General features: G+C 33.2%; 1 protein-coding gene across 1 annotated transcript in view; it reads left to right on the top strand.

Annotated features, from left to right (window-relative positions):
- Positions 1-13387, top strand: part of Mmrn1 (multimerin 1) — a 57856-nt gene extending 44469 nt beyond the window's left edge. The window contains exons 9-10 of the mRNA XM_027926540.2: positions 11149-11301; positions 12567-13387. Coding sequence (XP_027782341.2) covers positions 11149-11301; positions 12567-12988 — 575 coding nt within the window. The 3' untranslated portion in view covers positions 12989-13387. The remainder of the gene's footprint in view (positions 1-11148; positions 11302-12566) is intronic.
- Positions 13388-14318: the final 931 nt, after the last annotated feature.

Raw genomic sequence — 14318 nt, 5'->3', positions numbered from 1 at the left:
TTACCTTGTATGTGGCTCCTGGGGGCTGTGTTCTCATCCACTACATTAGTTTGTTTTTGTTTTTGTTGTTTTTCACATGCCTTCATTTTCCTTCTGCTTCTGTCCCATGCATCATGTGCTTTACAGAGTCTCACCATATCTGAATATTCCATAATGACTACAGTTGATATTCTCAGGGAATTTGCTTTCTTGGGAATTCAAATCCTGACAACTTATTCTGTGTTGATGCTGAGGAAGTAAAGGTACTATTTTCAGTTTGTTTATTTATGTTGTATGGCCAGCGGTTTATGTAGGAGGTTGCCGCAGTCTGGCTGGGCACAAAATCATGAGCCACTCAAACAGGAACAAATTTTATTTTTGAAACTCCCGCCAATGCCCTGTATGCTCCCGGGAAATATGCCAAGACACACACACACACACACACACACACACACACACACACACACAGGCATTCTCCCGAACACACCACTCCAATAGGAAATCCCTCCTCCGGAATTCCCTTCTACGCACTTTCCCAACCAATGGGAACTCTTTGGGAGTCCCCCTAGAGCTCCAAAGTAGCAAGCTGAGGTGAACAGCAGGGGTCTAATATCCATTTGAATGCAGATCTTAACATAATCATATCAACTCAATGGCTTGCTGGCGTCACCTTTCAACCAAAAATGCCATGCATCATTACTATTTGGCTATGGCTCTTAGCAGGAGGTGTCCTCCAAAAGCTCAGTTACAAAACATTACAAGACTTTTTGGAGGTGAAATGATTAGATTTTGAGAGGTATAACTTAATCAGTGGATCAATCCACTGATATAGATTAACTGTCCACAGGTAGGGTGTGGCTGGAGGAGTTAGGTCACTAAAGGTGTGCCTTTGGAGTATATATTTTGTTCCTGGTAAGTGAGATGCTTTCCTCCACCATGCCCTTCCATCATGTATTCTGCCTCACTTGGGGCCCAGAACTATGGAATCGAATCGGCTGGTCACCGACTAAACTTTTGAAACTAAGCTCCAATGTTTTCCAACTTTTCCTCTTCTACACGACTTTTGGTAAAGCAACAGAAGAGCTGACTAAATCAGGATCTTCCTTTACCAGATGTAGGAGAATGGCAACAAAGTTCAGGGTACTCATCCTCAGCACTTCCTTTTCAAGCCAGGCTTACATTCAGTTATGCTAATTCTGATTCCTAGTGGGCCAGTGCTGATAAGCTGTTCTGATTCAATTGCTAAATATTTGTCTTGTTTCTAAACAATATTCCAATAGACATCAAGAGGTTTTTTATTTCATTTGTGAAGATTTGTTTGTATTGGCAGACTGATCTCTGCAGAGAGAGTCTGGCTGCTTGCCCTTCCAAGGACAGCTAAATCCTGCCTCGGCTTCATTTCTTAGTCCACTGTGGAGCATGGGCACTCAGGTTTGTGGCTCATTCATTCACTGTTTATTAACCATCTCCCTGATGTGTAACCGTTTAGCTATCGTTGATATTTGTCTTGTTGCTAAACAATATTCTAATAGACATCAAGAGTTTTTTTTTTAAATTTATCCTATTCATAATGATCCCAGTACTCTTACGAAAGATTGCTTTCTATAAAATATTTAGTAGTATACAACTTTAAAAAATCATTGTTGTGAATATAAGCAATTTTAAAAATTGTGTCAATAAATCATCAGTGTTGAAGAGAATATTAAATAAACTACTTGTTGTCCATGGCTCCCTGGGAGAAGAAAAATACCTTCCCAGATTTCTATGTGATTTCCCTTCATATAGAAAGATGATCACAGGTGAAGAGAGAAGTCTGACACAATTAACAACCCTTTCCTGCACCTTGTCCTACAATACAATGACCAGCATATCTCAGGTGAACAGTCAGATTCCCATGCATGGGATGGACATTTTCTGACCCAAAATTTCTAATATTTAGCTTAACATTAATAGCAAAATGTAGCAGAATGTCAGCTTCTGTTTACGTAGTTGCTGCTTATGTTTGGATTTTTCCTAACTAAGCAAGAGTCACAGGAGTCATTTTTCTAAATTAAATTTAAAAGGACATCAAAGATTTGAAACTAAATTTGATTATTAAGTGATCTGTAAATTGAATATAATGAATAGATGTTTTTCTCTTGGTCATTAACTGCATTATTTATTTTAAATTGTGCACAATGGTATTATTTCATGTTGTATTGATTATCATACCATGGTTAATTAACAATCCTGCTAGAAATATTTTATAATTTTAAGCAAGTGATAAAACTGTAATTTGTTTGGAGACTTAATTTTAAGAGACTTCAGCACAAAGACCATGTTGGAAAACTCTGGGCATGGTGAGATAAACCAAGGGAAAACTATCTCACCTTAGAACTGGAAACAGGATCAGAGTTAGGGCAACAATAACCTTTAAAGGGTAGCTGGAAAGAGAGAAAAGTCAAGAGGGAATATTGGGGAGGAACAGAGATAAGAGAATAAGCAAATCTTATATGAATATTAACATCTAATTTTGATTTCCAGATCTTTCACAGTGAATTAGAAGTTCTAAAAAATATTCAATATCCCAAATAATTTTCTGAATAATAATAAGACTTCAAAACTACCCTTCAAATATTAAAACTACCTTTTAAACATAAATTAAACTCATTGAATTTGTTGTCAGCTAACAAATTATTGCACATTTATTATAACCCAAGAAATTTGCTTGAAAAGTATCAAACTTCAGATTTAATTCAAGAAAAGTTTTGTAAAACAACTTACTAAATTGAAGGGGCAATAGAGGTACAGTAATTTTTTTAAAGTGTGTCACATTAGTGCATAGTATTGTGTTAAAACTAATGCACAAATAAATAAATAAATAAGAAAAATAAAATCAGAGATTTGTGCCATTAAGGAAAAAACCTCATATTTAAGTTATTTTGGGCTTGGGATTGAAATAATTTATCTTTAGAATTATTTATATTTGAAAATTATAGCAATTTTATAATTGAAATTATAGCAATTTCAATTCAACAATTATTTAAGTGCCAAATGGAATCAGGTACTATTTTTCATGCCTTGGATATACCACAATATATATATATTTTTTTAAATTTTGATCTCCTAGAGTTCACATTCTATCAAGGATAGAGAGAGGAAACAAATCCACAATAAATAAGTGGACAAATAGTATGCTAAAAGTTGACAGACGCTATGCATGAAAGAAATGCAGAGAAAAGTAAGAGAAATCAGAGTATTATGGGATGTGTTTGGGTATGTTGGAAGTAGGTAGCATTATTAAATTAGAAGGTAAGATTGGCTTCATTTGTTGGAAAAAATAGTGAACTCTGTAAGGAATACATAGTGCTGTATGTATTTCTCTGTAAGGAAATGATAATAGAATGAAATAGCAAGGATCTGGCTCAGAAAACCTTGTAATTTTGTTCTAGAAAATGTTGATAGTACTGAGCTCCATAGTGTATACCTGTAATCAGAGTGATGCTGGAGGCTAAGGCAAAAGCATAGCAAATTCAAGGCTAGCCTCAGAAATTTAGCAAGACCCTGTCTGGAAATAAAAAATAAAAAGGGCTGTGTATGTAACTCAATGGTAGAGCACCTCTGGGTTCAGCCCAATACCCTCCCAATACACACACACACACACACACAACAACAACAACAACAACAACAAAAAGAAAAAGAAAAGAAAAGAAAGAAAAGGAGAAGTTGAGAGTGAAAGGTTCCTCTACAGAGCTTTGTTTCTCCCCTTTGCCCTGTCTAAAGTTCCTCATTCCTCCCATGCTCCTCCCATTAAGGATCAGCATTCACATACCAGAGAAAACATTTGGCCTTTGTTTTTGGGATTGTCTTACTTCACTAAGCATGATATTCTCCATCTCCATCCATTTACCTGCAAATGCTGTGATTTTATTCTCTTTTAATGCTGAGTAATATTCCATTATGTATATATACCACAATTTCTTTATTCATTTATCTAAGTAAGGTTATCTAGGCTGGTTCCACAATTTAGCTATTGTGAATTGTGTTGCTATAAACATTGATGCAGCTATGTCACTGAAATATGCTGATTTTAAGTCCCTTGGGTATAGACCCAGGAGTGGGATAGCTGGATCAAATGGTGATTCCATTCCAAGTTTTCCAAGGAATCTCCATACTGCTTTCCATATTGACTGCACTAATTTGTAGTCCCATCAGCAATATATGAATGTACCTTTTTTTCCCACACCCCTGCCAACACTTATTGTTGTTTGTATTTTTAATAGCTGCCATTCTGACTAGAGCAAGATAAAAATCTTAGAGTAGTTTTGATTTGAATTTCCCCTCTCTTCCCCTCCCTCCCCTTTGTTCTATCTAGGTTTTTTCTAATCCTCCCATGCTGCCCACCCCAAACCCCATTATGAATTAGCATCCATATATCAAAGAAAACATTCTGCAATTGTTTTTTTGGGGGGGATTGGCTAACTTCAGTTAGCATTATATTATCCAACTCCATGTGTTTACCTGCAAATGACATGATTTTATTCTCTTTTAATGCTGAATAGTATTTCATTGTGTATATAGTCCCACACACCTTTGTAGGCAGATTCCACATCACTCCCAGGCACTGGTAACTGTTTTCTTTCCACACATTTTTCCCATTTCCAGAATATCTAATAAATGAAACAACACAGTGCCTGTAGAATTGTGAGTCTAACATCTTCCACTTAGTGTGGTAGGTTTGAGATTACCCATAATGCTGCATGTATTCCATTGTAACCTTGTACTACAGTTTATCTGCTGTCCTGTTGAAGGATATTTTGGATGATTCTAGTTGAGGGTATTTATGAATAAAGATGCAATAAACATTCACATACAAGTTTTTTGTATGAACATAAGTTTTGATTTCTCTTGAGTTAAAAAATAGGGGTAACAAAGCTTGGTTATAAGATAAACCCAGACTTAATTTTATAAGGAATGACAAGCCACTTAGTATTTCTATCAATAATATATGAGAGAATTCAACTTGCTATATATTCTTGCCAGCACTTGAAATTGTCAATATCTTTTACTTTATCATTTTTAATAAGGGTGTGACTATATTTCCTTGTGACCTTATTTTGCATTTTATTAATGACTAATGATGTTAAAAAATGTATTCATGCATTTACCTGAGAGCATTTATAATGCTTTTGATTGTGGGTTTGTGACTCTGAAGAAAAAGGAGAAAACAGTTGATAATGTCAAATAAAACATTTAATTTTCTAGTTCATGGCTTAAGATCACATGATGATTGTTTAATGATAAAGGTTAAATCTTCTGGGACAGGGTTAATATATTTGGTAAAAATTGCTGATAGGATTAAATATGCTTTAAAGTGACATTTGAATGGTTGAGAAAAAAAATCCCAGGAAACAATGTCAAGAACAACAGATGTCAAATAAAAAGAACAAAAATAAAAGCTGGGTATTTGAAATAAAAGCAATAAATATGATTGGAAATAACATTTCCATTCATTTATACATCAATTAAGAAAATATGAGTATTTAGATCAATAAATTTGAATATTTAATATGAACATAAATATTTCCATTTCTAGGAGTTGTTCGAAAGGAGAATATGAACTATTTCTAGAGTAATAGAAGAATAAATCTTATTTGATAGAAACAGTTTTGATAAGTAAGGAGGCAAAATAACACTGAAAGCTAAGAATGTATTCACAAATATTAGAGTTGAAGTATTTTAGAAAGCATTGATTGGAATCAGTATGAAACATAAAGAAAAGTGCTAATGCTATGAGGTTGTATTACCTAGGAGCAGAGTTATGTAGTGGTTTGTATAATGCTTTCCTCCAGAGGCAAAAGTACAGGTCTTCTCACTAATCTATTGATAACTCATTTCAGAGTTAGGTGCCCTTTGCTATGTACGTTATTGTCCAAACGAAAAATTAAAAAGTAAGATCTTCACACCAAACTATGAGTAAGAAAAAAAGTAAAACGTTAAGCAAAGTAAAATAATAAATTACAATATATTATCTAGCATATATGTATATTTCAAAAATTATAAATATTAAGTTATATATAAAATAAATGAGAATTAAGTAGAAGAGCAGCACAGATTGTTCTTTCATTTGTTCATGAACTCCCTGTTGAATAAGTTCTGAACAAGCCCTGAGAAAGGCTGAGTGCATACAGTGTCAATTCAACACAGTCTTTCTCATGGAGCTCAGACATTAAGCAGGTACTTACAATAAGAATCTGACAAATGTTAGCCATAGCAGAGGGCTTTGAGAATGTAAAGAGCTCTCCAATCTGTTCAAATTTAACATGAACATTTATGAATTTGAAAGTAGGATTAAGGGGAAAGTACAACTAGAGTACATATTAAGGTCCAGAAAGCAAAGGCCAGAACAAATAGTGATTGATGAAATATTCCAAGACAATGGGAAAGGAATTCTAGTCATACTCAAAGCAGGGAAATGAATAGTGAAAGATTTGTCATGCTACTTGCACAAAATAGTAGAATGCTGAGTTGGTAGAACTGTTCAACTAATTGCACTTTTCTCCATCAAAGAAATTAAATGGACTGGATAGGGTTTAAGAAATTACTGAAACCCCAGGGAGGAGGGAAGTTGTGCCTGAGTTTTCTTGAGATAATTCCATGTCTCTACAAAAACATGTCAATGATACAGCAGCAAATTCTGTGATTTTGAGAAACTGTAAAGAAAGGATAGAGTCGGGTAAAAGTGTGGTCATCTACTCTATCTTTTGGTAACTTGTTTATTCATCTTTTAAAAGTCTTTAAAAGTTTCTATATGTTACACATTGTGATAATCAATAGTGACAGCAGGTACTTACTATAAAAATATGACAAATGTTAGCCACGGCAGGGTGCTTTGAGAATGTAAAGAGCTCTCCAATCTGTTCAAATTTAACGTGAACATTTATGAATTTGAGAGTAGGAGTAAATTGAATATTAAGGTCCTATTTAAGAAATAGAGGTAAGCCATGACCTCAAAAGAGCTCACATTCAATTGGATGAAGAACACATGAACAAAAACACTATCAAACTAAGAGTAAGTATGATACTTATTATGAGTATAATATGATAATCAGTTCAATGAGAAAACTTATCCAGAGCATCATGCAATAATTGAGAGAATTAAAGTAATTAACTCTAGAAGCAGGAATGAGGAAAGATGTCAGAAATGATACTTTATTAGATTGTAATTTTTGTTATTATCTCAGGAACAAATACTTATTAAGTATTAATCTGTACAGGAGATATTAATAAAGATATCTGACCACTTGTAAGTATTTTAAAAATAAAATGGAAAATATGAATCAGAAGATGCACAAAATCTATACAATCTATAACTAATTTTTTTCCTCTGTTCAAATACAGGTCTGTTCAAGTCTTTGGCTCACTTTCTTTCTTTCTTTTAATTTTATTTTTATTTCATTGAATTTAAAAAAAAATAAATGGCAGCGGAATGCATTACAACTCTTATTACACATATACAGCACAATTTTTTATATCTCTGGTTGTATATAAAGTATATTGACTCCAATTCATGTCTTCATGCATGCACTTTGGGTAGTGATGTCTATCCCATTTGTGTAACATATTGCAGACAACTTCAACTGGCAAATCACTGCCAATGAAGTTTACTTGTCTTTTATAAGGTGCTGTACTTGACAGTGATTCATGAAACATTTTTGTCAATGATTTGGATTAACACAATGCAACATAAAATTAAAAATGATAAAAACGCTGGGAGGAGTGGCTAAAACATTTCTTTACCGAAAAAAACGATGAGTCATGTCTGTGCACAGAGATGACTACTCAATAAATTTAATTGTTATCAGTAATAATTGTAAATGTATGTTTAAATGAATGACTTAAATATGGATGGAACTTTGGAGCCTTTCAATAACATCAGAACATAGACCTGTTATGACAAAGTATGATACTGATGCAAAAATAATGAACATCTAATACATAGTTTGCATTAATAAGAGATATAAAGTCATTTTAGCAAGGCAGCTAGCAATTATTGCCAAAGCCTGCACTGCTTAGATTTTGTTGGCATAATAAGTCCAGTACAAAACGCCATGGGCATTGCTTAACTAAAATGTAGATTATTTTGGCTGGGATTTACAGAACAGCAATAACATAAAATAGCAAAAAAGACTAAGAAAGCAACTTAAAACAGCAGTAGAAGCAGGTGCAGCCACGCGAATGAGGCATTCCCTACAGATGATCAGTAGGTACCAAGAGAGATATGGGAGAAGGCAAATGTGCTCTTGAGAAGTTTGGGATACTATAGCAATAGGAGAAAATGCAGGCCCTCAGACTAAAGTGGACCCTTAACCAGATAAATGACACTAAAAACAGGTCAGGGGGAAAAAAGGATAAAATAACAGTCTCTGAATTGCTAAAAGAACAAAAGAAAGGCAAGACACCATTCCAGGAGGTAATGCAACATAAAGAGGAGAAAAATAGAATATTCACTCTGGACATTAAATAGAAGTCAAAAGCTTTTGACCTGAAGAATCAGAGTAGCAAAGCCATGCAGAGCAATGCATTGTTTCTAGTTTTTTGAATTCTCCCTAGAACGGATTTGGTCATTCATGAATAGGCTGTGTTTACAGAAGACAGTAACTTTTTCTCATCTGGGAAAATGAGAATTATAGAGTTGATCAAATTGCATAATTACAGTGTTTCCCCAATCCTACTGCACAGTTGATCCCTTCCCCGTGAAACACAGAACTGAGAACCCTCCTTTGAATCAGTCATGGTACTAGATTCAGAGAATGTAACAAACAGAGCAGTGCTTTGTGCTGTAAAGAACTCACATTTCTACAGGTAATGGAGAATCACTGATGTTTTGAGAACCAGCAAGTAATGGACTAAGTTCTAGAATTATAGCTCACAGCAAATGAGAGTGTTTTAATGACTTAGTCACCTGGTAGACAAATGGCATTCAAAAAATGTAGGCCAGCTTGAAAGACTTGTTGAAATGTATTACATACCATGCGTTTATACAAATCGAAATATATTCCTGCACTTTTCTTTTCTTTTTTTTTACATTTTCATCACATACTGGAGATAGAACCCAGCATCCTATGGATGCTAGTCAAGCACTCTCCAGATATACATCCCCAGATCTTGATAATGTATTTTGAGAGAGAAACTCACTAAGTTGCTAAGGCTGGCCTCAAATTTGTGATCTTCCTGCCTCAGCCTTCCCAGTAGTTGGGATTAGAAGTATACATCTCCACACCCAGTTTATGCTTTTGGGGCATGGGCTACTGGGGATTGAACCCAGGTGCTTTACACTGTGGCTCAATAGCCACAACCCCATTTTCTTATCTTTTATTTTGAGACACAGTGTCCCTAAGTTGCTTAGGGCCTCACTAAATTGCTGAGGCTGGCCTCAAACTTGGGATCTTCCTGCCTCAGCCTCCTGAGTTACTGGGATTAAAGGTGTGCATCATCAGGGTCAGCTACACTTTTCTTGATGAGGGAAGTAGTTTATAGACCATTGCAGAGAATACATAAATATAATCCAAATTAGTTTCTAGTTGCATATTATATTTTCTTTGCAAAATTCTTAATAATATAAGAATATAGTTTGAATAAATTTTATAAGAATTTAATATGAGCAGATAGGAAACAAAATGTATTAAAAATGTTTATATATTTCACTTCATGAAAAAAAAATCAAATAAAGAAAATAATCCCCAATTAAAAAAAAAAATCAAGAAACACATAATTTGAAATGAGTGAATTGTAAACTTATTTACATTGTTGCCACAAGGTGGTGGTGTAGTGTAAATATGGCAAGTAGGGTAATGATTCTTCCAGCATTTTCCCAGCATTTACTTAATTATATATCATGTATTATGCTCTAATCATATTTATAATTTGAAGCTTTATAAATAAAGGGAATTAGTCTATGTGCAAAATACAAATGGTAATTTGCTGATGTTGGTAAACCAAATGTGTTGGGGGAGCTACCTCATTCTTTAACTGCTATGTAATATTTCTTAGTGGGCATATATCACAATTCATTTAATGAGTTCTGAATTACTGCTTATTTAGTTGTCTTTAAATTTTTCACTAATGCAAATGACACCATAAAGAACATCTTTTTTAAATTATCTTTATATACATAGACAAGTAGATCTCTTTTTGCCAGGAGAAATTTCTGGCTCAAAGTCAATATGGTCAAATTGTTCTATTAAAAATGTCAAATCATTTAAGTTCAAAACCAACGTTGTATAAGAAGTTTCACATTTTCTCTTTTAAAATATGAAATAATATTATCATGGTAAATTTTATTATTACTTGATTAGAAGCAAATTGAATGTGTTTTAAAACTTTTGGTAAAATTTTGCAGTTTTTGTGCAGTGACTTATCTGCTCATACCATTTGCTCATTTTTCACTTTATTTTTCAGGGAACTGTGTTCTATTTCATTTAGATTCATCAGAGCTTGTCATATGTTATTAGATATTAGTCATTAGATTATGTCTATTAAAATATTGTCTCTTAATTTTCCCCTTATCTTGGAACATTTAATTTAACAACTTTCATTTAAAATTAGTTTTAATTCTTTCGTAATCAAATGTGGAAATTTTTTCTTATAGCATCTGGTTTTTTTGTTTTGAAAGAGTTTTCTATAATTTAAAAAACCTTATAAAGATTCTCTCCTTTATTTGATTGTAATATAATCAAAGGTTTTTTTTTTTAAATAAAAATACAGTATTTTTGTACATGTAGAATTTGCATTTTTATCATTATCCAATAATCTTCATATTATGTATTGAGCAGATATTTTTGTTCTTCAGTGATGTGCACCATTACCTTTATCCCATACCAGCTCCAACTATAAATGTTCTGTCTAGGTAATAGTACTCTCTATCACAGTTGATCAAAATCTTAGCATTTTCACAAAAATAAATGCAGTAGATAAAAGAATTATTCCTACTTCACAAAAAGGAAGAAAGAGGTCAGAGTTAAGTGATTTGCATGGAGTCCCATTACTACATTGGCAGGAGATCTGTGCCTAGGAACCTGGTTTTTAAATTGCAAATTCAGCGTTTTGCCTATTCTTTTGCAAACTATGATTTGAGATGAACAGGAAAATAAAGTCACTTTATTCTCCTTTATCATGATTCTTTTTCAGTCACAGAGGAGTATTCAGGCTGTAGCAGATTCCCATGCCAGAATGGGGGCACGTGTATAAGTGGGAGAACAAGCTATACCTGCGCCTGCCGGCACCCTTTCACTGGTGACAACTGCACTATCAAGCTGCTGCAAGAAAATGCTTTAACTCCAGGTAAAAGAGTCTGCATCCTTAGATTTGCTCAATGTCAGATACAGAAACATATTCTGAAAATATTTGCAAAGGGATATTAAGTCTATCTATTCTGAATCCACGTGAGGATTAATTGCAAAGGGATATTTAGTTGATCTATTCTGGATCCACGTGAGGATTAATCACTTTTCTGTCGGAAACTTATTGAATAACGTACCTGATTTACAAGTAGAAATGTCTTTATGTCAGGAAAATTTATATTTGCAGGAACTTTTTGACATTTTTATGTTGGTATTCTAGAGGCATTGTATTGAAAGTCCTACCCCCATCAGTTTTTCTCTCTTAGTGTGTATTAAGAGAAAATGCAGATGTACATATCTGACAGGTATAAACTCTCCTCGAACAAGTTGTTAAAGAAACACCTTTGAGTCATGTCAGATATGGTCATTTAAATGAAGCTTCAACATGTGCTTGGCAGTATGTTTTCCATGAGGGTTGAGCTAGCTGCCATTTTGATGACATGGGGATTTTAGAACATGCTCAAATGTACGGAATAAAACAAGATGTCTTTTTTCATCATGTCATTTGATAAGTATTGGTTGCTTTACATTTACTTTAATAGTACATTTCTGGTTTTATACAAGAAAATATGTGCGGCATTTAAATCATATTATCTTTAATAGAAGCAAAAAAAAAATTCAAATAGGGCTTTATTTAAATATGCTGCATACCAAAGAGTAAATTTTTTAGCCTGTTTTTTTTTTTTAACAGCCTTTGTATGTGCATTTGGCATTAATTACACAGAAAATTTCTTTTGTCTCCTTCCCTATAGTGAATATGACTTCATTTAGTTTCTGTTTTAGACTCTAGAAACAGTTTGACAAGGTGCTTGAAAAATTGTTTCTACTTGATGTCAGCTTCAATTCTTGCAAGGGACTTTAAAACATTCTGACATACCATAATAATCATAGAATGCTTTGAATTCCTTTATCTCTGGGGAGATCAAAGAAATATGCAAATTAAACTTTGAGGCATTTGTATGAGGAAGATAACAAATGTTATTTTCCTCTATCCTGATCTAAATGGAGAAACTGAGGCTCTAAAAAATGAAATGATTTAGGGTAATTCAGTCAAGAGAAGAGGCAGACATTCAGGAACATAACCATTGTTAAAGTTGCTTCTGTAAGGCTTTTTGTAACTAAGATAAAATGATAACGATGTGAGAAAAAAACAAAACAAGATACAAACATGAAAATTAACTCTTGCCATTTTTTTTTCTATAACAGATTTTTCCAAAGGATCTTATAGATATGCACCAATGGTGGCCTTCTTTGCATCTCATACATATGGAATGACTACACCTGGCCCTATCCTGTTTAATAATCTGGATGTCAATTATGGAGCTTCATATAACCCAAGAACTGGAAGATTCAGAATTCCATATCTTGGGGTGTATGTTTTCAAATATACCATTGAGTCATTTAGTGCTCATATCTCTGGATTTTTAGTGGTTGATGGAGTAGACAAGCTTGCATTTGAGGCTGAAAATATTAACAGTGAAATACACTGTGACAGAGTTTTGACTGGAGATGCCTTATTAGAATTAAATTATGGGCAGGAAGTGTGGTTGCGACTTGTTAAAGGAACAATTCCAGCCAAGTTTCCCCCAGTTACCACATTTAGTGGTTACTTGTTATATCGTACATAAGCTAGTATGAAAGATACTATCAACTTCACTGAGAAACAGTAAGTAATTTTATTATCTTTGTATGAACATCTCATCTATCTGGGATTTTCTACATTAAACAAAAACCAACTTTCTTTCTAAAGTTAGTAAAGCTATATATTTGTTTATTTCACAAAATGATCTCAGTATATCTGCCTGTGGAGATGTTCTTGCTCCCAAAGAAACTTAGCGGCACAGAGAAGAGCATCTGTTAGCCCAACTAACTATTCTTACTTTTTTCCTTGATTTTAAGTCATTTCAATGTATTGTACAATGATAATCATACAATATTTGCAATCATGGTACCCTTAATTTTTGTTATATTCTATGTATATAAATATATAACAAACATTTCCTGATTTAATAAACTCAAATAAATTACTAAAAGACAAAAAGTGCTTTTTAAAATTTTTTATTGTTTACTATTGAAGTGAAATATTTCATATATTTAAATGTTCATTCATACTCAATTTGGAATAGTTAGAAGTATGAAATAAGTTTAACTATTGTTCCCTTCCTAAAATTAATGGATAAAATAATAATTGATACATATGGGATATTTCCACCTATTTCTAAGGATACATAAATGGATTATATATCTACCTCCATCATATAACATCTGTAGTGAGAAAAAATAAAATCATTTTATAATAAGTATCCTATTACAATACAAACAGATCTGCCTCTATTCTAATAAAGGGTAATACTGTAAAATGCTATGGATTATGGCATGCTCACTATGCCCTGGTTATTTTCTAAACAATTTACATTTCATGTCTAGTTGATTTCTCACAATAATTCATATAAGATGGCACTATCAATATTTTAATGGCATAAAAAATTAAGCATAAAGAGATTAAGAAATGGACCAAGCCCACAGCCCACCCACTGAAGCAACCTCTGAACTGAGTCCATGCCTTCCCCATTGCCTCCCTCATTTGTCCCAAAATTTATTTAATAACCCCTTATCAATGAACATTTAGGTTGTCTACAATTTTTATTATAAGAAATTGTTCTAGTAAAATTCTTAAAAATTTTTGCCTTTTATATTTATCAAAGGATTTCTGAAGAATATATTTTCTTAAGTAATAGTAAAAATAATAATAAAAAACAATTGTCATTGCCAGCATTTTTCATGAATTAATTTATTTATGCTCACTATAACTCTATGAATTATACATCAATGTGAAACACATATTGCATGTTATTATCCTCTTTATGGCCCTGAGGAACAGAGGCACATAAAAGCAAAGATTTTTTTCCAATATTACATTAAATGATGTAGAATTTCAGGAACAAAGGACTAGCAATT

This window comes from Marmota flaviventris, chromosome 7 (genome assembly GCF_047511675.1).
Source record: "Marmota flaviventris isolate mMarFla1 chromosome 7, mMarFla1.hap1, whole genome shotgun sequence".
NCBI lineage: Eukaryota > Metazoa > Chordata > Mammalia > Rodentia > Sciuridae > Marmota > Marmota flaviventris.
Note: the sequence above shows the minus strand (reverse complement) of the source record. Positions and strands in the feature narration are given on the sequence as shown.